Source organism: Puma concolor, chromosome A2 (genome assembly GCF_028749965.1).
Source record: "Puma concolor isolate L17-30 chromosome A2, mPumCon1.1.hap2, whole genome shotgun sequence".
Taxonomy (NCBI): Eukaryota; Metazoa; Chordata; class Mammalia; order Carnivora; family Felidae; genus Puma; species Puma concolor.
The window spans coordinates 117,013,163-117,037,588 of NC_141668.1; the positions used below are offsets into that span (position 1 = coordinate 117,013,163).

Genomic DNA, 24,426 nt, shown 5'->3' on the forward strand with positions numbered 1-24,426 from the left:
CCCATAAAATGGGGGAAGAAGAGATACTCATACCTTCTTCATTGGATTTCCATAAGGATCTAACAAAATATTTTTTTTTAAGTTTAGGTTTTTATTTTGAGAGAGCACACAAGCAGGGAAGGGGCAGGGAGAGAACCCCAATCAGGCCCCACACCGTCAGCACAGAGCTCAAGGCAGGGTTGGATCTCATGAACTGTGAGATCATGACCTGCGTGGAAATCAAGAGTTGGATGTTTAACTGACTGAGCCACTCAGTCACCCCAGGGTTCTAACAAAATGTTAAATATAAATATCTAAGTTCGTGTTGGTACATAGTAAGTGCTCAATAAATGGCAACTCTGACTATTGATTTTGAAGGAGGCTCAGGTCCTCTCAGATCCTCAGGACCTCTCAGACCCAGGTCCACGAAGCTGACCACAGTCACCTCTGAGCGTGTGGGGGGAGTCAGACAGCATAAAGGGAAAGTACTTGTGAAGGCTGTCTTGCCTCTTAAAGACTGCCAGGCTCACCCCAACACAAACAAGGCTTATGTTACTTTTTAAGACTTCAGATGTGTGGGAGATGGAAGCTGTCCTGGGATACTGTGACTGGGAAGAGCTGGCTAAAAGGATGTTTCCATTCAGGTGCTGTGCATGAGGAGCCTGACCTTTTGAAGGACGAGCTTCAGCTCTATGGAGGTAAGTCATTGTCCAGTGGTCTTGGAGAAAAGGGAACTACACAGAGACGTGAGCTCTCTGGACTTTGTGGGACAGAAACAAGATCACGAGGGTGTTTCAATGGGCTGAAAAGTGCTAGGAAAATATAGGAAATATGGCCAGATGAATGGTTAGAACATTGGCGGATGGGGATGGGGACAAGCATTTTCTACCATGGGGAGACTGCCCCGGATTCTCTTCTGAACTATAATCTTGACTTGCAGGGCGACCTAGATAAGTCTGCCAATCTTTCTGGGCCTGAGCTTTCCAACCAGCGAAATAGAACATGATTAGCACGCACTATCTTGGAATAGTGGGCTATGTACACATGCATGGGAAAATTAAGGATCTGATCTCTAAATACTTCATGGAATAATCATCTCGACATAGTGGTTATTACAGCAAGGAGTTGTAAACATGGCACTTTGCTTGGTAGCACTTTGATGCAATGGGGGCAATTTGTAGGAATGAGCCAGTTTGCCAAAAAAGCCTAACAAATGTGTACTGCAGATACGAAAATGAAAACCTGTTTAACTTTGTTTAATCCAACATTTCTATAATCTACATAGTCTCCTAACACCTGATAATAAGGTGTTAGATAATAATTCTAAGAAAGGTAAACAGAATATTTTAATTTCTGCATCAAGATATTACCGGTGTCTTCCTCTGGGTGGTAGCATTGTGGGTAAATAGTTAATACTGTTTTATTTGCTTGCCTGAACTCTTTCTTTCTTTCTTTCTTTCTTTCTTTCTTTCTTTCTTTCTTTCTTTCTCTCATTCTTTCTCTTTCACAAAGCCAAGTATTACTTGGTTTAGGAAAATGTTTTTAATTACTGAAGTACTGTGGGAATGGTTTCACTGGGTGTAAAATGAAAGAGAGAGAAACAGTTACATTTACATATATTTAAAAATGTTTTTTTCTCATCATAAAAGTAGTTCATATTCACTGAAAGGTAGATATCACCACGGTTTGTGAATTTGTGAATTACTTTTTCCCCCCAAGACCTAGGAGATTCTAAGTAAATTACACTCCTAGAGTCTCATTAATTCATACTGTTCTCGGTATGTTCTCCGTACCCTCAGTATTGACCCCTCAGGTCACCTGCAGATGATGTTTCCTATTTGCATATCAACATAAAGACCTATTTGCATAAAAACAGTTCAGCATGTTTATTGTTGTGTGCTGAGTGCCCTCTTCTGATGTTCGTGTCCTGAGGCTGACCCAATGAAGAATGGGAAGTGTACAGGTGTGGTGACTACCTGTTGGAGGGGGGGTGGGGATGCTACAAGGGGTTCTCCCTGCCCTTGAGGGAAAGGATTTGACAGGCTGGGAGAGAGGTCCCCAGGAACTAGAATAAGCACCAAGAATCAGGATGAATGGGGTGGGTAGGCCACCCTAAACCAGATTAATTGGGGAGGCAGCAGCTCGGGACAAGTACAGAGGGCTCAAATCAGCCTCAGCCGCCCAGACAAGGAGTTCAACACTCAGCAGGGTGTGGGACCAGAGTTACCAATGTGCAGCCCAGCTTGGTTCCCATGAACTCAGGGCCTGGTGGGGCTGGGCCACATGGCTAGGTGTCGTCATCTGCATCTGTGTAGTCATGAACAGGCAGAGGTTGCAAACTGATGCCCACATGTGTGCAGATGTGTTTTATCTGGCTCAAGGAGTGTTACTATTATTATTATTATTATTATTATTATTATTATTATTATTACATTTCATCAATTATACAACTCCTACTTTTTCACATTTAGATATCTCTAAGGTCAGGATGCATCTGAAAATTGCTGGCAACTTACAATTAAAATTGGCAGTGGTTTTCCTTACATAGAAATATAGAAAATAATGTCATTTCTCACAAAGGATGTCTTTGATTCAGTGGAATACAAGAGGTGCCCACCTTTTCTATAATCAAGAAGTTAATGTAGGGGCACCTGGGTGGCTCAGCCGGTTGAGCGTCTGTCTCTTGGTTTCGGCTCATGTCATGATCTCATGGTTCGTGAGTTCGTTCCAGCCCTGCATCGGGCTCTGTGCTGACAGTGTGGAGCCTGCTTGGGATTCTCTCTCTTTGCACCTCCAGTGTGCGCTCTCTCTCTCTCTCTCTCTCTCTATTAAAATAAAAAAAAAAAAGTTGATGTAAAACCTGGATTTCTGCCCTCTTGTGGGAAATTGGATGACCTGTAACACTGGACAGGCCTTTCTACAGTGGCTTTTGGTGGCTGGTGGGTAGTTGCCCCTCGAGATGGAATAGCCCTCCAGCCTGCTCCAGTCACCTCTTGGCCCACTCAGATCAAATGGAAAGTCTCTGAATGAGATCCATCTGCCCCACAGTATAACTGCTCCCCACCCAGAGGATAATGGATATGTGATCGCTGATTTTCCTTCTGTGTAGGTGTCTCCGGAGAGGTGGTGCCCTCTGGAGAATCAGGTGAGTGTCCAGTTAGGGGATAGGGATTGTCAGTGCTGATGATGAACAGGTCTGGGCGTTTTGTTTCCCCTGAGAGAGCCAGCTGCTATCAGGGTTCCTGGGTGTGAGTTGGGGACTCCAAAACCACTTGTGGACCCGGGGCTCTGACCTGGGCTCAGTCAGGCAGGGGCCCAGTGCAGATTAGAAAGGGGCTTTAGGCAAGAGGCAATGGGATTTCAGTCAGCAATCAATAGATAGAAAGATCCCTTGGGGGCTGGAGAATTTGACTTGGGATTTTCAGAGGTGACCTACTTCCTCTGCTAGGGTGGAGGCACCTGTTAAGGGACCAAGCTAGCCTGGCATTAATGTTGAGTTTCTGATTTCCAGGACTCCGAAGGAGAGGCTCTGACCCAGCAAGTGGTAAATGCACAAACTCCAAGAGGAGAGGGGGAGGTGGCCTCCATTCCGGGGGGGTTAGGGCAGGACCAGACAGCCTGAGAGGGTGGGTCAGTCAAGCAGGGACTACATCACCAGCCAGAGTGTCACCTTGATTCTGGGAAGGGCTCTCCAAGCTCAGGAGAAAGGAAACAGAATGTAGACTCAGGTTGGGTAGAGAGGAAGGGGTCTGTGGGGCTCCCAAGGACAGACACACCCCACCTTCACAGCTTTGCCCTGATTGGCCCTGTGGTGAGTGCCCTCTGACCCAGGAAGAGGAACCCAGGAGAGCCGGTCTGAGTGAGGCAGAGAAGAGAAAACCCTACCTGGCACCCCTCTTCAAAGTAAACACTCATCTCTCTCTTGTTCCTAAGGAGAAGTGGAAGCCTCTCAGTTAAGAAGACTGAATATAAAGAAAGATGGTAAGTGGGTGCCTGGGTGGCTCAGTCAGTTGGGCGTCTGAATCTTGATCTTGGCTTAGGTCATGATCTCATGGTTCGTGGGACTGAGCCCTGCGTTGTGCTTTGTGCTGACAGTACAGAGCTTGCTTGGAATTCTCTCTCTTCCTCTCTCTTTGCCCCTCCTCCCCCTCAAAAAAAATTAAAAAAAAAAAAAAAAGATGGTAAGGAATTTCGTGTCCCAAAGCTATTTCTACCTGTCTGCCTGGTCCAGATTTCTATGGTTAGAAAGTCCACTGGTGGCCTAGAAAAACAGCGATCACAGCCCACCTCTGTCATGTGTGGTGTTTGCAAACACCTCAGCTTAGAATCATGGCAAGAAGGTGGTATAATGACTCCCATTGTGCAGATGTGGAAGCTAAGACTCAAGGATGGCGTGTGGGCTTTCAGCTAGCCAGTAGCACAACCTAGACTTGAACCCTGGTCCTGTGCTCTTGCTGCTATACATGGAGTCAAGGGGATGATAAATGCCCCCCAGGCCTCTGGTCATGATAAGGAACTAGAGGGGGCAAGGAAACCCTGAGGTTAGATTAGCCTAGACTCTAGAGAAGGAGTGATAAGAACTGGAAGGAATTCCTTTGCTCTAAGCCTGGAATCTGTGAGGGCTTTAGGGAGAAGGATGAGAAAGGGATGTGAGACCAACGTGTTTGATTAAACAAATGGAAGTTGTCCTTAAAACATTTAGGGTTGTTGCAAAAGGCCACCTTTAGGGTGTAGGACACCTGGGTGTGAGCCCCTGACTCTGTCTCTGTCCAGCTAAAGGAACCAGGGCTTTAGAACTTTCCTGGGCTATGAAATGTGCCTCACGGGAATAACACTGAGATTCCCAAAGTGCAGGACAGGCATTATACCCGAAAGCAAGAAGGTGATTCCCCTTTCCGCTCTCCTTCCTAGAGCATGGTCTTAGTTTGGAACCCCTGTGTCTTTAATGCCACCCTGTCATTGTCATTGTCCTTCGGACACAGACAGCAGAGCCTCCTCTCATCACGGCCCCCTGACCGAGTCCAGGGCCCTGTGTTCTGTCCCCAGTGCCTGGCAAAGCGCAGGGAGGCCTCACTCCAGAGCACACCTGAACACCTGCCCAAGGCCCAGACCCTAGTCTTGGCTCCTCTCCACATCTGTGTTAGCTAGGAGAACCCTCCAAGCCTGCAATTTCACTTCTGGGCATCGGGCCCACAGAAACACGTGCACAGATTCATGTGTAGTGATGTTTGTGCAGCATCAGTGGTAACAGCAAAAAACACTTCTAGGTTTATCAATGAGGGACCAGTTAACTAAATTGGGAACACTGTGCAGCCGTCAAAAAGAACAGGGCAGATCTATTATGTTCTAAGATGGAAAGATGGTCCTAATCTATCCATGAGATGAAGAAAGCAAATGATAGAGCAGCAGGTGTACAAATTGGTCCTGCTTTTTTAAAAAAATCAAGTATAGTTAATACACGGTGTTGTATTAGTTTCGGATGTACAATATAATGATTCAACAATTCTATACATTTCTCATTGCTCATCACAATAAGTGTGCTCTCAATCTCCTTCACGTATTTTACTTATCCCCTGCCACTCCCCCCCACCTGCCCTCTAGTAACCATCAGTTTGTCCTCTGTATTTAAGGGTCTGTTTTTTTGTTTTTCTTTGTTTATATGTTTGTTTTGTTCCTTAAATTCCACATATGAGTGAAATCATATGGTATTTGTCTTTCTCTGACTGACTTATTTCACCTAGCATCATTCCCTCTAAGTCCATTCAGGTCCTTGGCTGAGTAACACGCATATCCACTCAACTCTCAATGGATACTCGGGCTGCTTCTATAATTTGGCTATTGTAGGCAATGCTGCTATAAACATCAGGGTGCATATATATATCTATTTGAATTAGTGTTTTCTTTTTCTTTGAGTAAATACCCAGTAGTGGAATTACTGGATTGTATGGTAATTCTATTTTTAATTTTTTTAAGAAACCCCGTATTGGTTTTCTACAGAGGCTGCACCAGTTTGCATTCCCACCAACAGTACACGAGGGTTCCTTTTTCTCCACATCTTCGCCAACACTTTTTATTTCTTGTCTCTTTTACTTTAGCTATTCTGACAGGTGTAAAGTGAAATCTCATTGTGGTTTCCATTTGCATTTCCCTGACGATTAGTGATATTGAGCATCCTTTCATGGTGTCTGTTGGCCATTTGGATGCTTTCTTCAGAAAAACGTCTGTTCATGTCTTCTATCCATTTTTTAATTGGATGATGATGATAATGATAATGACGATGATGATGATGAAGACGATTGTTGTCGGTGTTGAGTTGTGTGAGTCCTTTGTATATTTTGGATACCAACCCCTTATCAGATATGTCATTTGCAAATATCTTCTCCCATTCACTATGTTGCCTTTTTGTTTTGTTGATGGTTTCCTTCACTGTGCAGAAGTTTTTATTTTGGTATAACCTCATTTGTTTAATTTTGCCTTTGGGTCTCTTGCCTCAGGAGACCTATCTCTAAAGAAGCTGCTATGGCTGATGTCAAAGAAATTACTGTCTATGTTTTCTTCTGGGGATTTTATGGTTTCCTGTCTCACATTTAGGTCTTTAATCGATTTTGAATTTACTTTTGTGTATGATGTAAGAAAGTGATCCAGTTTTATTCCTTTGCTGTCCAGTTTCCCCAACACCATTTGTTAAAGAGACCGTCTTTTTTCCATTGCATATTCTTGCCTCCTTTGTTGAAGATTAATTGACCAGAAAAGCATGGCTTTATTTTTGGACTCTCTGTTCTGTTCCACTGATCTATGTGTCTATTTTTATGCTAATTCCACACTGTTTTGATTACTACAGCTTTGTAGTATATCTTAAAATCTGGTATTGTGATACTTCCCTGGTTTGGTTTTTTAAAATATGTATATATATATATATATATATATATATATATATATATATATATATGCCTGGAAAGGCTTTCACAATTACTGCTTGCTTTTAAGGAGGGGAATTTTATAAAATTTTGTAAAAAAATGCATTTTTTTACAATTGCATTTAATACTCATTTGACAAATACAGTATGGCAGCTCTATATGCCTGGCAGTGCTTTATTCTCTGAGCAAAATCCCTGCCCCAGCATCCTACTGAGGAGGACAGACAAAATAAATCTATTTTGTATTTATTCTTTGTTGTTTTTTTTTTTAATTTTTTTTTCAACGTTTTTATTTATTTTTGGGACAGAGAGAGACAGAGCATGAACGGGGGAGGGGCAGAGAGAGAGGGAGACACAGAATCGGAAACAGGCTCCAGGCTCCGAGCCATCAGCCCAGAGCCTGACACGGGGCTCGAACTCACGGACCGCGAGATCGTGACCTGGCTGAAGTCGGACGCTTAACCGACTGCGCCACCCAGGCGCCCCAATTCTTTGTTTTTTTTTTTTTTGAGAATAAGTGTGGAAATAAAAATATAACAAGTTGAGTGGTGTCAGTGTTAGAAAAATAATAAAATGAGATAAAGCCTGGAAAGGAGTGGGATTTGGGGTGCTGTTTTAGTTGGGCTGGTCAGGAGCCACATCTCTGACTAAAGTCACTTTGGAGCAGAGACAAGAATACTTTTAGTAACTATAAAAAAGAGAAAGAGAAAGAAGCAAATAGTAATATCCACCTCTGCCTTTACAGATGAGTTTTTCCATTTTGTCCTGCTCTGCTTTGCCATTGGGACCTTGCTGGTGTGTTATCACTATTATGCAGGTGAGGGCCATGGGAACAGGGACAGGGTGGGGGGATAGGAGGGACCAGACCTGCAGGCTGACCATTCTCTTCCTCGCTGCCCTTGCAGACTGGTTCATGTCCCTTGGGGTTGGCCTACTCACCTTCGCCTCCCTGGAGACCGTTGGCATCTACTTTGGGCTGGGTAAGTCCCCCCAGCCCCCAGAGACTCTTTAGGGTGGTGGCTGGACTGCCACGGATGCTCACCAAGGGCCAGAAAGCCACAACCTAAACATTTTTTAAAGATTTCCTTATGCTCGTGTTTTCTTCCTGACCACTTTCAAGGTCAATGTGAGGTCATTGGCAAAACCTCATGGAAAAAATGGGCAGCTCCACAAAAATGCAACAAAAACAGTTTAAAGTGGCAAACAAACAGAATTAGCCAGATATGGAAAACAAGGCAGTTCGTGGAGTTGGGTACTGAATCCACCGAGTTTCCTGGCACTGTTATTGCTGTTTGAGGTCATTGTTTTTAATACTAATAACTCCGGTACTATTATCTAAGCTTAACCTGCTGCCTGAAATTCCACCATTAATCCTTGTTTGTGTGGGGTAGGCCTTTGTCCGAGGGTAGGTGAGGGCTGACCCTGCGTCCCTTGCTGGGGCACAAAGCTCACGTTCCTTTCTCTTTGTTTGTGAGCAGTGTACCGGATCCACAGCGTCCTACACGGCTTCATCCCCCTCCTTCAGAAGCTTAGGCTGATGGGTAATGTTTACATTCTTCATATGTTCACCTCCTTCCTCCAGATCAGGGTCTTTGGTTGCAAATAAGGCTTAGCATACAGGAAACAACAGCACAGGGCCTGGAGTCAGGGACCGGGGTTCAAGTCCTGCCTCTGCCGATCTACCAGCTCTGGGGCCCAGGATTGTCTTTTAGCCTCAGTTTCCTCCACCGGGCCGTGGGTGTAATAATACCCACTGTGCAAGTGTGTTGTGCAAACTGTGGGAGGAATGGAAGCAAAACACCTGAAGGGTGGACTACAGTAGAAAAGTGAAGGGCATCTGGACATTTCTCCTTTCTCAGAGAACTTTACACTAAACCAAACACTATCTTCACCATGATGTTATTTCCCTACTGGGCGTACTTCAGTCATGTTGCACTTGACTGATGAGGAACCTGAGGCCCAGAGAGGTAGAGTGACTTGGCGAGATCACACAGCTAGTGTGGCTGGGCTGGGTTAAAGGAGATCCCCTTTCTTTCTTTCTTTCTTTCTTTCTTTCTTTCTTTCTTTCTTTCTTTCTTTCTTTCTTTTCTCTTTCTTTCTTCTTCCTGACAAGCAGCTCTTTGCTTACCATCACATCTTAAAACTGAGAGACCAGGGGGCTGTGTGTCTCTGCACCGGGGATATCTGTCTTCTGTAACCCATTTAATTCCTGGAAACCTGTGCCTTCTAGGGTGACTGCATTATCCCAACTGTGAGAGATATTTGGGCATCTGGGGGTGATGGTAGAAATGAGGCCTTGCCGCCTTCAGAATCCCAGGCTATCCTGCGGGCTTTGCTTTCCAGGGTTCAGGAAGACCGACTGAGGCCGAGGCAGGGCCGACAGCCAGGCTGAGCCCCACCATGATGGCCACTGCGTCTCCCGAGTGCACAAGGACAGAGCCACGTTCTGGGAGACACGTGGGCGGGCTAGGCTAGAGCAATAAAGAGAGCTCTTTTCCTTCCATGTAGTCTGAACGTTGGCACCGGCCCAGGCCTAAGTATCATTCGGGCAGCACTGGCATGCAGTCCAGCTGCCAGGATGACATGCAGAGGGAAGGTGCCAGGCCTATGTCCTCCAAGTTACCTGGATCAAGCAGGAGGATTCTAGGATGTCACTGCTCTCAGGAGACAGTAGGAGACCCCTGGGCCCTACAAGCTGTAATCTGTGTGGGCTTCAGATTTCTCTAGAGTCCCTAGGGCATCCGGGTGGGCTCTTCATCTTTTGAATCAACAAGGAAAGACAGACAGCCCACTGACATAAGGCAGGGAACCATCATGCCAGGCCCCCAGGTGAACCTGATACAGGTGAGATGTTAGGGACTAAAGCCACAGCACCTTGTCTCAGCCCCATCACCTAGCACTAGCCCCGCTGCCTTGGATTCCATCAAGATTCAAATAAACATTTTCTTCCCTGGACTAAAAAGAATCAGCTAAATGTTCCTTCAGGTTTCTTGAGCATGAGAACACACTGGGAGTCTCCTTTGACCCCATCTAGTTGGGGAGGGCACCTTGTCTACTGGATAAGGTGTAAAAGGGAATAAATGTAAAGTCCCTCGATGGCACAAGTTCAGAAACAGGGTTTTACAAACATTCCTATGAAAAGATCTGGGGCTGTTAGGTACTCTAAGCCCAACAAATACCAAAGCAGTAAAATAGGAGCACACATACACAAAAATCTGTTGCAAACTTGGGTTTCGTAAATGGAGGTACAGAGTCTAGATTGAAGGAGGTGACAGCAGATCCTACTTTACACAGCTAGTCCACACCAACAGCATGTATTCAGATCTGGATTCGCATGTCAAGAGCAATAGTGACAAGCTAGAGAACACCCAGCAGAAACCAGAGTGAGAAAATAAAGAACGACCGAAGAAATGAGAACTCTTCAACTTGCAGAAGAGGAAAGTGGGACCTTCACTGAGCTCACAGACTCTTGGAGGATATTTTCTCAAGTGTTTTTGATGGCCCAGGTACAGTCACATATGTTATCTGGTTTAATTCTCATAGCAGCTTTGAGAGGTGTCAATCATCCTCGTTTTGCAGATGGCGAAACAGAGACTCAAAGAGGTTTAGTAACTTGTTCGAGTTCCTACAGTAAGTGGCGGAGCCGTGATTCGAACCCAAGCCTGTGTTCTCCTTACTCTGAGCTTCCTTACAAAGTGTGGCTAGTCTCGGCCCCCACCCCAGGCACAGCAGCCCTGAGGCTGCTGCAGTTTTTCCCAGTGTTTCCCAAACTTTGGGATTTCTCAAAGTTAGAGAATATTTTTTACGAAGTGACAGGAGGGGGGCGCCTGGCTGGCTCAGTCCGGGGAGTGTGGGACTCTTGATCTTAGGGTTGTGAGTTCTAGCCCTGTGTTGGGTGTAGAGATTACTTAGAAATAAAACCTTTAGGGGTGCCTGGGTGGATCAGTCGGTTAAGTGTGTGACTCTTAATTTCGGGTCAGGTCACGATCTCATGGTTCATGAATTTGAGCCCTGCATCCGGCTCTCTGCTGTCAGCACAGAGCCCATTTTGGATCCTCTGTCCTCTTCTCTCACTGCCTCTCCCCCACTTGCTGTCTCCCCCCCCCCTCTCTCTCTCCCTATCTCTCTCTCTCTCTCCCTCTCTCTCTCTCAAAAATAAACATTAAAAACAATCTTTAAAAAAAAGAGAATCTGGGGCGCCTGGGTGGCTCCGTCGGTTAAGCGTCTGACTTCAGCTCAGGTCATGATCTCACAGTCTGTGAGTTCAAGCCCCGCGTTGGGCTCTGTGCTGACAGCTCAGAGCCGGGAGTCTGCTTCAGATTTTGTGTCTCCCTCTCTCTTTGACCCTCCCCTGCTCATGCTCTGTCTCTCTCTGTCTCAAAAATAAATAAAAACATTTAAAAAAAAAAAAAGGAAAATCTTAAAAAAAATAATTAACTAAAATAAAAAGTTGGAAGAGGGCTGCCAACTCTCCCTTGATAACTGAGGATAATAAAAACAACAAAAAACATCAACTTTCAACATCATTTTGTGAAAGAAACAATAGTTTTACACCAAAAAAGCAGGGAAATTATCATCAGAAGCAAAATAAGGTTTTAAATGAATAAATGGTGCTTTATGAAAATGGTACTGTATGAAAATGCCCTTTTTCCTCAAATCACTGTGGTTTGGTAAAAAATCTTCTTTGGGAAACCATGAAACTAGAGAATTAAATTCCTGAGGACTTGTACATCCTTTTTTTTCTACTCGTGTTCTAAGACACCTCTCTCAATGAAGCTTAAGGCATTATTTCAGAAGAATAGTGACCTACGGGTAGGGAATGTTCTTTTAAAAACTTTTTTTGTAATGTTTACTTATTTTCGAGAGAGAGACAGACAGAGCATGAGCAGGGGACGGGCAGAGAGAGAGAAGGAGACACAGAATCCATAGCAGGCTCCAGGCTCCGAGCTGTCAGCACAGAGCCCGACGCGGGGCTCAAACTCATGAGCTGAAGTTGGATGCTTAACCAACTGAGCCACGCAGGCGCCCCTGGGAATGTTCTTGATAGTCACAACTGTGTTGTCTCTCGACATTCAGCTCTGAGCCTGACCCTGACATGGACACCCATGGCATAGTCTTCCCCCTTTACTCCTCTTTTTCAAGGCTGTTTGGTTGTCCTGGATCCATGCAAGTTTTAGGAGCAGCTTGTCCAGTTCTGCAAAGAAGCCAGTAGGAATTCTAATAGGGTCGCAATTGCATCTGTAGATAAATTTTAAAAGCCTGGTGCTTCTTTTTTAGTCATTTATTACCTCTTTAACATTTATATTAGAAAAAAAACATTACCCCAAATCCCAGCGCCCAAAATCAACCACGGTTGATGTTTGGGTGTGTTTCCCATGAGCCTTTAGTGCACGAGTAATTTATTTTTACTTTGGACCCTTTTCTCTTGCACTTATAATAAGGATTTTTCCATTATATCATAAAGATATTTCCATATGCATCTTTTCCAGCCACTGTGCTTTTCATGCTTTGCATGATAATCCCTCTGTATCTAGGTAATAATATCAATAGCTACCATCTGTTCAGCACTTCTTACCTGCTGAGTATGGAGCTATGTACTTCATGTATATCACATCATTTAATCTTCTTGGAAACCCCATGAGGTAGCGTCTCCATTTTATTATTTTTTTTATTAAAAAATTTTTTTAACATTTATTTTTGAGAGAGAGACAGAGTGGGAGTGGGAGAGGGGCAGAGAGAGAGGGAGACACAGAATCCAAAGCAGACTCCAGGCTCTGAGCTGTCAGCACAGAGCCTGACACAGGGCTCGAACCCACGAACCACGAGATCATGACCTGAGCTGAAGTCAGACGTTTAACCAACTGAGCCACCAAGACACCCCCAGGATTTCCATTTAAGAGATGAGGAGAATGAAAAATGGTTTGTGAGGTTTTGATTTCAGGCATTTGTGTACAACTTAACTTGCTTCTAAAGAGAGTCTGCAATGTACAAGTCAGGTGTTTATCAAATGTACAAATACGACACAACTTTTCGTGATAGAAATATGAACTTACTGACTTGAGGATGGTGTGGTTATAGCCTCATTTTATGAGGAGGTTGGGTCTTTGTGGCTGGCTCTGGCACTGCCTGGCTGTGATTTTGGTCAAGACCTTCTCTGTCCCGGCCTCAGTGTCCTCAACTGTAAAATGGGGATCGCGGCAGTGCCCACCTCACGGTGTTGTGGCAAAGACTACATGAGATCATTGCATAAGATCTTTTTTTTTTTTTAAAGAATCATCCATGGGGTGCTTGGCAGGCTCAGTTGGAAGATCATGTGACTCTTGATTTTGGGGTCATGAGTTTGAGCCCCACGTTGGGTGTAGAGATTACTTAAATAAATAAAACTTTAAAAAAATCATCCATAAAGGATTTTTATTAGTTGCCTAGTTTTATGTCTCATATATTATAATAATTACTTTATTAAAACCCCATGATTTTTAAAAATCATAACGTTTTATTAAAACCCAACTCCCGGGTCGCCAGGGTGGCTCAGTTGGTTAAACATCTGGCTTCGGCTCAGGTCATGATCTCACAGTTCATGAGTTCGAGCCCCACATTAGGCTTGCTGCTGACAGCACAGAGTCTGCTTCAGATCCTCTGTCCCCCTCTCTTCCCCTCCCCTGCTTCTCTCTGTTTCTCTCTCAAAACTAAATTAAACTTAAAAATGTGTTTTAATTAAAAAAAAAAACAACAACAACTCTTGATCTTGGCTCAGGTCTTGATCTTACGGTTTGTGAGTTCAAGCCCATGTCAGGTTCCTTGCTGACAGAGCTGAGCCTGCTTGGGATTCTGTCTCTCCCCTGCTCTTGCTCTCTCTCAAAATAAATAAATAAACTTAAAAAAAAAAAAACCTTGTAATTGGAGGTTTTTTCAGGTTTATATTATTTTATTTGAAGGCAGTCCTTTGTTTGTTTGTTTGTTTTTACTTTTGTTTTTATTATTCAAGTATAGTTGATGCATAAAGTCTTCTACACAGTCTCTGGCACAGAGTAGGTTCTCAATAAGAACATCTTATTGGAAAGTCGTTGATCAGAGCAGGGCCTACATCAGATCTCTTAAGTCAGGCAGGCCAAGTCAGCCAGATGTAGAAAAATGGGAAATTGGGGTGAGGCAACCAGGAAAGCTGATACCTGACCAAAGGGGTCAGCTGCTGTCCAGCTTCACCCAGGCAGGAACAGCAGCTAAGTGGTACCAGCCAGAGCCAGTCAGGAAAATGGAACCACACCAGGTGTTTCAATAGAGAGATCTAATATAGGGGATATGTTAAACAGGCACAGGTGGATTGAAAAGGCAAAAGGGGTCACTGAGGTATCACAGAGCCTAAGAGAGAGAAATAGGTAACGCCTAGGACTGGAGAACAAAAGAAACAGGTTTGAGATTTACAACCAAGAAGCTCAGGAGAGGGTCCCACAGAGCTGTGTCCCAGACCTCTAAGGAAGGGGCACTGCCTGGTAGGGCTGGTGTCCCTCAGGAGGCCTGATGAGGCTGGTTCAGGACCAGTGATGTCTGACCTCCAATCTCTGAACAGAAGCCAGATGTTTTTTGTTGGCAACTAATTTTTTAAAATTTCAAATTCTACTGTGGAAAATGGCTCCTCAAAAAAATTAAAAGTAGGGGCGCCTGGGTGGCTCAGTCGGTTGGGCATCCAACTTCAGCTCAGGTCATAATCTCATGGTTCATGAGTTCAAGCCCCGCATCGGGCTCTGTGCTGACAGCTCAGAGCCTGGAGCCCGCTTCAGATTCTGTGTCTCCCCCTCTCTCTGTTCTTCCCCCGCTCACAGTCTGTCTCTCTCTCTCAAAAATAAATAAAGATTAAAAAAAAATAAAAAATAAATGTCAGTATTTCTTTAAAAAAATTAAAAGTAGAATTACCATGCAATCCAGCAATCCACTTCTGGGCACACACCTCAAAGGATTGAAAGCAGGGATTCAAAGAGATATTTGGGCGTTCTGTTCATAGCATTATTCACAATTCTAAAAGGTAGAAGCAACCCAAGTGTCCATCAGTGGATGAATGAATGAACAAAATGTGGTCTCTCCATAAATGGAATATTCTTCAGCCTTAAAAAGGAAGGAAATTCTGACACGTGCTACGACATGGATGAACCTGGAGGGCATTACGCTAAGTGAAATAAACCAGTCATAAAAGGACAAATATTGTATGATTCCACTTATATGAGGTCCCTAGAGTAGTCAGATTTATAGGGACAGAAAGTAGAAAGGCCAGAGTCAGGGGCTGGCTGGGCGGGGGGAGTTGGGAATGGAAAGTTCATGTTTGATGGGTACAGTGTCACTTGGGAATGACGAAAAAGTTCTGGAATGGTTGGTGGTGATGTTTGTACAACAATGCAAAAAGTACTTGATGTCACTGAATGTGTACACTTAAAAATGGTTAAGATGTAAATTTTATGTTACGTGTATTTTACCACAATTTTTTAAAATTCAAATTATTTGTGGCCAAACAAAGCTGGATCTGGCCTGCAGGCCATCTGCGTTGGGGGGGCTCTCCATAGTGTTAAGCTGGAGGTGCACACGGAGTGGGACCAGAGCAAGAACAAGGATACAGTCATTTCTGCTCTGCTTTCCAATTTGTCCCCACAGTGCAGTTGGGGACATGAGTTCAGTTCTAGTTCTGCTGCTGGTAATCTTGGCCTCTCTGGCCCCAGGTGTCAAAGGAGGGGCTCAGGTGGGTCATGCCCTGGGAGAAAGCCCCCCCACTCTCTGGATCTCAGGGTGGGGGCTCTGTCTGCCCTAGCGTGTTGCCCTGCCCCAGGGACCCCAGCCCCCAGCACAGCTTTTGGACCTTCTCATTGCCCCTCTGCTCAGCTAGAGCTCAAGGCCAGGGCCAGCCCAGGGTCTGATTACACCTCAGGCGTCAAACAGTTTCCCAGTGCAATGTGTGGTCTAAAAATAAAGCACTAAACCCTAAGCCCAGGAAGGCAGGATTGCAAGCGGAGGAGGGAGGGAGAAAGCACTTGGATCAGGGTGGAATTCTATCTCTGTCGCCCTGGATTCTGTGTGGTGCATTTCTGTTGTAACCACTGGAGAGAACATGGAGTTATGAGGATATTTTGAGGCCATTACAAGCCAGCTTGCTCTGGGAAGATAGGAGAGAAGCCGGAGAGGACTGTGGTAGTTGTTTGTCCCTTTCTTCTGACACAACCACAGGAATCCTTCGTCTACTCCAGAGGACGTGGGCCTGGACCAGAGATAGAGCCAGGGATGCTGCTGACTGAACCTGGGAAGCTGGGGAAAGGACTTGACACTGAGCTAGGCTTTGATGGGAGAGATGTAGGGAAGGGCCTTCCAGGCAGAGGGCAGAGTGTGGGCAAGGGCATAGGGGAATTAAAGAGGGTACATGTCTCCGAAGAAACAAGTAGTCGGTCCAGTGTGCTTGAGGCATATAGACTGCGCATAAGAGTGAGGATTAGCGGGGCAACAGAGCACATAAGGTAAATTGTCGCTTTTCTCCCAGCAGGACTTTGAGAGCCAGGATAAGGATTTAGCCCAAGGACACTGAGAAGCCATGGAAGGTTTGAGCTGAGGAATGGCACAGTGAGATTGCATTTTAGAAAGATCACTCTGGCACCACTGTGTGGGTTGTGGAGTTCAAGAAAGTGAGCTTCACAGGGCCCCTGGGTGACTCAGTCGGTTAAGCATCTGACTTTTGATTTCGGCTTGGGGCATGATCTCACAGTTTGTGGGTGTGAGCCTGATGGAGGGTTCTGTACTGACTGTGTGGAGCCTGCTTGGGATTCTCTCTCTCACTCTCTCTCTCTGCCCCTTCCCCACCCACGCTGTGTGTGTGTATGTGTGTGTGTGTGTGTGTGTGTGTGTCTTAAAATAAATAAATAAACTTATTTAGAAGAAAGAAAGAAAGAAAGAAAGAAAGAAAGAAAGAAAGAAAGAAAGAAAAAAATGAGCCTCATAGACCTTGAACTCCAAGGATTGTAACTGACAAGGGCTGTTCTGCTCCTTGTTTGCATCAAGGCCATGCTTCCCATGGAATGCTCCCAGCCAATGACAACACAAGGGGAATACTAAGGCAGGCCCATTCCTGGGAGACACAGGACAGCCTGACATCTGCCAGACCTTCCTTAGACAACCTGCCATACTAGACCCTTCCATCCAACCTTCCTTCCCTATCTTCTTCATCTGGGCTAAATGGACATCACAGCCTGACAGCTCTCCCAGCCTTCCACTCCCCCTTTTCTCTTGCACAGATGCTTCACCTAATAAAATCCTTCCATAGTTTATCCCATCCTGGCACTAGTATCCCAGAGGGCCCAGACTAACGGGGTGAAACTAGAAGCAAGGGATACCGGTGGCCACAGGAACAGAGACAAAGGGTACATTTGAAGACATCTTAAAGGTCTAAACCACAGAATGTCTTCAAGTGTGTGCACCCACCCTTAGCCCCCTGGATTTTCCTCAGGGTTCAGGCTCTTGACACTGAGCATGAGAACTGTCTATGTCCATCTTCGTCTCCCCCACTAGACTCTGAGTTTGTCTGATAAATAAATGAATGAGTGAGTGAATGAATGAATGAATGAATGAAGTGAAGGAAAAAGGAGAATCTGGGATGATCCTGGTGCTCTGGTTTGGGCCACTTGGTAGATGGTTATAGTTAATTTTTGCAACTTGCTCCCCTGGTGTCTTTTGCCACTACAGTTTCCTCTGAAGAATAAACCTACACCCTTTTGTGCATCAAAGGACACTAACAAGAGAGTGGAAAGACAACCCACTGAATGAGAGAAAGTCTTTACAAATCACATATCCAATATACCCAGAATATATAAAGAACGCCTGCAATTCAACAACAGCAAAAGCCCAATTCAACAATGGAGGGGGAAAAGGCAAAGGAATTAAATAGACATTTCTCCGAAGAAGATGTGTACAAATGGCCAGTGTGCCCGTGAAAAGGTGCTCAATATCTTTAGTCATTATGGAGTTGAAAATCAAAACCACAATGAGATATCACTTCACACCCATTAGAATGCCTATTACATTAAAAAACAAAACAAAATAGGGGCACCTGGGTGGCTCAGTTGGTCGGGCGTCTGACTTCGGCTCAGATCATGATCTCACAGTTCACAAGTTCAAGCCCTGCGTCGGGCTCTGTGCTGACAGCTCAGAGCCTGGAGCTTGCTTCAGTTTCTGTGTCTCCCTCTCTCTCTGCTCCTCCCCCACTCATGCTCTGACTGTCTCTCTCTCAGAAATAAATAAACATTTTTAAAAATTAAAAAAAAAAACGTAAAATAACAAGTGTTGGTGAGGATGTGGGGCTGGACCATCTGCCAGACCTTCCTTGGGCATTGCTGGTCAGAACATAAAATGATGTAGCCACTGTGGAAAACAGTTTCATAGTTTCTCAAAAAGTTAAATACAGAATCCAGCAATGCTAGTCCTAGACATGTACTCAAAAGAAGTAAAAACAGGAATTCAAACAGGTACTTGTGCACCAATATTCATATCAGCATTATTCACTATGGCCAAAACATGGAAGCAGCCCAAGTGTCCATCCACTGAGGAAAGACTGGATAGACAAAATGTGCTCCATCCATACAATGGGATATTATTCAGCCATAAAAAGGAAGGAAGTTCTGATACATGTACAACATGGATGAGCCTTAAAGACATAATGCTAAATGAAATAAATCAGACATAAAAGGTCAAGCGTTGTATGACTCCACCGATATGAGATAACAGGAGGCAAGAGATGATGGTGGCTCGGATCTAGTTGCCATCCACTGAGACCAGACAGGCTGGGCTGGGAATGGGGAGATGGAATGTTGGGAAGAACAAGGTTCATACTGTAGCCTGTCAAGGTTGAGATGCTGACAGACATCCAGGTAAAAAATGTGGGTGGTTGAGTCTGTGAGTCTGGAGATCTAGGGGGAGGACTGGGCTGGGGATACACATTTGGGAGACATCAGCATGAAGATGAAATTCAAGGCCCCAAGACTGGATGAGATCCCCAAGACTGCAACTACAGGAAAGAATCACAACCCTCCCTGGAGAGGCCCCATCATCTTTTATTTGTTTTTACCCTCAACCTCTTGTTTTCCCAAATGGAGAGGTAGGGAAAGGGTGGTTTGAGAAGAGGAAATAATGTGTGCAAAGGCTGAGAGGCTCTCTGACATCTAGGTGGGCACATTGGGTACTTCTAAAGAGGTCAGAGATCAGCGGTATGAGGGGAGTGGCTGGAAATACTGTGGTGGGGCAATGGGAGGGCCAGATATCAAAGGGCCTTGACTGAGGAGGACTGGGGCTTTTCTTGATGGCCGTGGGGAGCCATAGAAAGGAATTGCAGGGAGAGGGATGTGAAGCATTCAGCTCTGAGTTTTGGAGAGCCCCCTCTGACTATAGAGTGGGAATAGGCTGGTCGAAGCCTGGGTGAGAGGAAACTGACACAGAGGAGGAAAGATATTGGCCCAGAGGACATGGGTAGTCCTGAGCTGTGGCAGGACTAGGGGCAGGCAAAGGATCAGACGACAGCAGGCTGGTGCTCCCTCAGTGACTCGGCCGCTGAGCAAAGAATTCTGGGAGGATGCCCTACCCACTGGGAAAGGCTCAAGGCTACTGAGCATAGGCCCTGACCCATCCCAGCCTAGGAGGCCGAGCTGATGGTCAGAGTGGACCAGCCAGGGTTACTGCAGAGACAACCCCAGCTGTAGCAGTTGTCCCCAGGTCTGGCCTGGGGAGGAAGAGGACTGGGCCTCCTGAAGGAAGCCCAGGCCCTGTCAAGATGTCCTGTGTGCCTTCAATCAAGTCCTTGCCCCTCTGTGGACCGCAGTTTCCTCACCTGGAAAATAGGCTTCCAAGAGAATGCAAATTTTCTAGGGGAGAAAAAAAGAATGGGGCTCAAAAAGGCTTCTTGCAAAGTGGCAAAGTGGAAAGGAGCTGGCTTCTTTCTTTCTTTCTTTTTTTCTGAGGGGGGAGCAGTGCAAGTGAGTGAGGAGCAGAGAGAGAGAGAGAATCCCATGAGGGGCAGAGAGAGAGGGAAAAATAAAGGCAGAGAGAGGGAAAGAGAATCCCATGCAGGCTCTGCATTGTCAATGCAGAGCCCAAGGCAAGACTTGAGCTCACCGGAAGTGGGGCTGGAACTCACAAACCCGCAAGATCCTGACCAAGTCAAAGTCAGATGCTTAACTGACTGAGCCACTCAGGCACCCCAAGAAGCTGGTTTCTAATTCTGACTGACTGTGTGACTTTGGGCAAGTTACTTCATCTTTCCCAGCCTTGACTTCCTCATCTGTGATATGGGATGATAATATTATTACTATCTCATAGAGTAGTTGTGGGAATAAATGAGGGGCACTGCTTATAGTCCTTGGCACCTAATAGGGGCTCAACCAAGGTTAAAAATGCACCATTCCTTCACCTCTAACATGGCCCTTACAGGAGAGAACAGGGCCCAAGAGGTGGGCCTTTGCAAATTTAAGACTGCAGTGAGAGGGTGGCCTGTGGGGCTTCAGGGGACCCTGGGTAATCTGAGAATTGGGAGGGGAGCCTGGGGTGGAAGGAGGAGCAAGGAGAGAGAAGAGTGTCTGGGAACTGTAGGGGGCAGGGTGGGGAGCAATCTCACCTCCAGAAGGCAACTCCAGCACAGGGGTATCTGAGGGAGGAGGAGAGAGGGGACCTGCCTGCCCCATCTACCAGGCCAGTGGCCCATTCTCAGCATCAGTAAGTCGGACAGGGATACAGCAAGGATGCCTGGGTCCAGGAGGTGAATTTAAGGAATCTTTTAAGTTTCAGAAAGCAAAGTAAACGCTGGTTTGGAATAGTCTGGAGTAGTTGTGTATAGTTGTAACTTGATTGTTCTTACTGCTGCAGAGTGGGAGCTCTCCAAGCGTGGTCCTGGACCCAATGCCAATCATCACCACCACCACCGTCATCATCATCTCTGTACTTGTTAGAAATGAGATGTCTTGGGGTGCCTGGGTGGCTCAGTCTGTTAAGCATACAACTTCGGTTCAGGTCATGATCTCACTGTTCATGGGTTGGAGCCCCCACCAGCCTCTGTGCTGACAGCTGGGAGCCTGGGGGCTGCTTCAGATTGTGTCTCCCTCCTTCTCTTCCCCGCCCCAGCTCATTCTCTCTCTCTGTCTCAAATAAACATTAAAAAAAAAAAAAAGAAAGAAAGAAATGAGATGTCTTGGGCCCTGTCCCAGACCTATTGAATCACAAACTTTGTGGGGTGAGGTCTGCAATCTGTATATGTGATTGTTATTTTTATTCTTTTTAAATGTTTATTTTTGAGAGAGAGAGAGAGAGAGCGAGCAGGGGAAGGGCAGAGAGAGAGGTGGACACAGAATCCAAAGCAGGCTCCAGGCTCTGAGCTGTCAGCACAGAGCCTGATGCAGGGCTTGAACTCATGAGTTGTAAGATCATGACCTGAGTGGAAGTCAGACGCTTAACCTGACTGAGTCACCCAGGTGCCCCTGCATATGTGATTTTTAAACACCATTGAAATATAATTCACATGGCATACAATTCATCCATTTAAAGGTATAACTTGAGGTGCCTGGGTGGCTCAGTCAGTTAAGCTTCTGAATCTTGATTTTGGCTCAGGTCATGATCCCACAGTTCATGGGAATTCCTGCTTGGGATTCTCTCTCTCCTCTCTCTCTTTGCCTCCCTCTCTGTCTCTTTCAAAATAAATAAATAAACTTTAAAAAAAAGTTAAAAAATTAAATAAGGGTATAACTCAATAGCTTTGGTTGTAGTCCCCGAGTGATGCACAATTATCATAATCTAGTATAGAACGTCTTCATCACCCCCCCACGAAAACCTCAGCAGTCACTCCCCATTTCCCTTTCCCTCAGCCCATGGCAACCATAATCTACTTTCTGCCTCGATGAATTTGTCTATTCTGGACATTTCATATACACAGAACTATATAATGGGTGGCCTTTTGCCTTTGGTTCCTTTCACCTAGCATAATGTTTTCAAGGTTCATCCATGCTGTACTGTGTGTCAGCACTCCATTCCTTTTCATGGTGGAATAATAGTCCATTGTATGGACTATTTTGTTTATACGTTGTTCTGTCGATGGGCACTTGGGCCATTTCCACTTTTTGGCTGTGATGAGTAATGCTGCCGAGCATTTGTGTACAAGTGTGTAGTTTTGTGTTTTTTTGTTTTTTGTTTTTTTGTTTTAGTTTTAATTTTTTTTTAACGTTTATTTATTTTTGAGACAGAGAGAGACAGAGCATGAACGGGGGAGGGTCAGAGAGAGAGGGAGTCACAGAATACGAAACAGGCTCCAGGCTCTGAGCGGTCAGCCCAGAGCCTGACGTGGGGCTCGAACTCACGGACCGCGAGATCATGACCTGAACCGAAGTCGGATGCTTAACTTACTGAGCCACCCAGGCGCCCCTGTTTTAGTTTTCATTTAATTTTATTTGTTTTTTTATTGTGTTACTTTTTAAAACATGTTTATTTATTTTAGAGAGAGAGAGAGAGGGACAGAGTGTGAGCAGGGGAGGGGCAGAGAGCGAGGGAGACACAGAATCCAAAGCAGGCTCCAGGCTCTGAGCCATCAGCACAGAGCCTGACGCAGGGCTTGAGCTCATGAGCCGTGAGGTCATGACCTGAGCCCAAGTCGGGACACTTAACTGACTCGGCCACCCAAGCGCCCCTATTTTTTTTACTTTTTAATTTACATCTAAGTTAGTCAGCATATAGTGCAATAATGATTTCAGGAGTAGATTCCAGCGATTTCGTGTACCAGATTTTAGGTGGACACAAAGCCCCCCAGGTGATTCTGAAGCATGCTCAAATTTGAGAGGCACTGCTGTGGAGTATTCTCTTGGGCAAGCATGTCACAGTTTATCTCTTCTGTTCCTGATGAACATTTTGGTGGTTTCCAGTGTTTGGCTGTTGTGATGATGATGCTATGAACATTGTGCACGTCCTTCCTGGTGCAGGGATTCCTGGTGTGGAATTGCTGGTTCAGAGTGTGCATATATTGAACTTTCCTACGTTAAACCACACTCCTTTCCCAAGTGGTTGACAAATTATCCTCTGACACATCCAGTGACATTATCAGGTTACCAACACTTGGTATTGATGTCTCTTTATTTTAGTTTTAAGTGTGTTTTTTTAAGTTTATTTATTTAAGCAATCTCTACACCCAACATGGAACTCGAACTCAGGACCCTGAGATCAAGAGCCACATGCTCCCCTGATTGAGCCAGCCAGGCGCCCCATTGATGGCTTTTTAATTTGGGCCAATATGTTAGGCATAGAATGTTATCCTGTTGTGTTTTAATTTGCATTTTCTTGTTTGTTAATGAGATTAAGCACTTTATTAGTTTTTTTAAACATATTTAGTATCCTTTTGAATTTCCCCTTTTGGGAAGAGCTGGATCAAGTTTTTAGCCCATTTTTTCTCTGTTGGTTTGTTTACCTTTTTTCTATTGATTGTAAGAATTCTCGATGTATTTTTTTTAATATTTTTATTTATTTTTGAGACAGAGAGAGAGAGCATGAGCAGGGGAGGGGCAGAGAGAGAGAGACACACAGAATATGAAGCAGGCTGCAGGCTCTGGAGCTGTCAGCACAGAGCCTGACGGGGGGCTCGAACTCACAGACCGTGAGATCGTGACCTGAGCTGAAGTCAGACGCTCAACCAACTGAGCGACCCAGGTGCCCCTCTCGGTGTATTTTTGATGCTATCCTTTGTCTAATATTTGGTGTCTAAATATGTATGTTTCAGTGAGCTTCTCTCATCTTTTCACGTTTTATGATGTTAAAATCTCTAATCTTATATTCAACAATCTCTTACCTCTAAAGGAACGAACAATGCATTGGATGGATTTGGGGCTTTAAAATGATGCTTTGGAAAACAGCATCACTACTGTGACATTCCTGCCTAAATACATAAACTGAATCTCATCATGAGGAAATATCTGGCAAACTCAGATCAAGGGACATTTTACAAAATAACTGATCCACATTCTTCAAAAGTGTCAATGTTATACAAGACAAAGGAGCTGTTACAGATTAATGGAGGCTAAAGAGATATCACAAGTGAATATAAACATGATCTTGAATTTTCTTCAGTTATAGAGGACATGATTGGGATCAATAAAACATTACCAATGTGTCACTATTAAGACATTATTAATGTATCGCTGTTAGTTTCTTGGCTTTGATCACCCTACTGTGTCTATGTAAGGAAATGCCCTTGTTTTTAGTAAACACACACTGAAGGATTTAGGATAAAGAGGGATCATGTTTTCAAGTTGCTCTTAAATTCAGGAAAAATGTACTTAGGGAGGATAAAATAAATGTGGTAATATGTTAACATTTGGGAATCTGGTGAAAGGGATATTTGTTTTATTCTTGCAACTTCTCTTTATGTTTGAAATCATGTCAAAAAAAAAAAAAAGCAAAAAAAAAAAAATCTACTCACCATAATAGCTGCTGAAATCCAAGATTAGCCAAGATCAGGAACTAGAGATTTCTGCTACAAACACAAACG

At 44.8% G+C, this 24,426-nt stretch overlaps 1 protein-coding gene across 9 annotated transcripts in view; it reads left to right on the forward strand.

The window, feature by feature from the left end:
* The window catches only part of TMEM40 (transmembrane protein 40), an 85,736-nt gene that overhangs the window by 55,357 nt on the left and 5,953 nt on the right, over window positions 1-24,426 (forward strand). For 5 of the 9 annotated variants that reach the window (XM_086697394.1, XM_086697392.1, XM_086697388.1 and 2 more), the window contains 8 exons: window positions 624-677; window positions 3,089-3,124; window positions 3,491-3,523; window positions 3,913-3,960; window positions 7,642-7,713; window positions 7,802-7,876; window positions 8,375-8,437; window positions 10,191-11,523. In XM_086697394.1, coding sequence (XP_086553520.1) covers window positions 624-677; window positions 3,089-3,124; window positions 3,491-3,523; window positions 3,913-3,960; window positions 7,642-7,713; window positions 7,802-7,876; window positions 8,375-8,437; window positions 10,191-10,246 — 437 coding nt within the window. In that variant the 3' untranslated portion in view covers window positions 10,247-11,523. Of the gene's footprint in view, window positions 1-623; window positions 678-3,088; window positions 3,125-3,490; window positions 3,524-3,912; window positions 3,961-7,641; window positions 7,714-7,801; window positions 7,877-8,374; window positions 8,438-9,239; window positions 9,400-10,190; window positions 11,524-24,426 lie in introns of those variants that run through there. The other 4 variants (XM_086697393.1, XM_086697391.1, XM_086697389.1 and 1 more) reach the window with 3 other exon arrangements.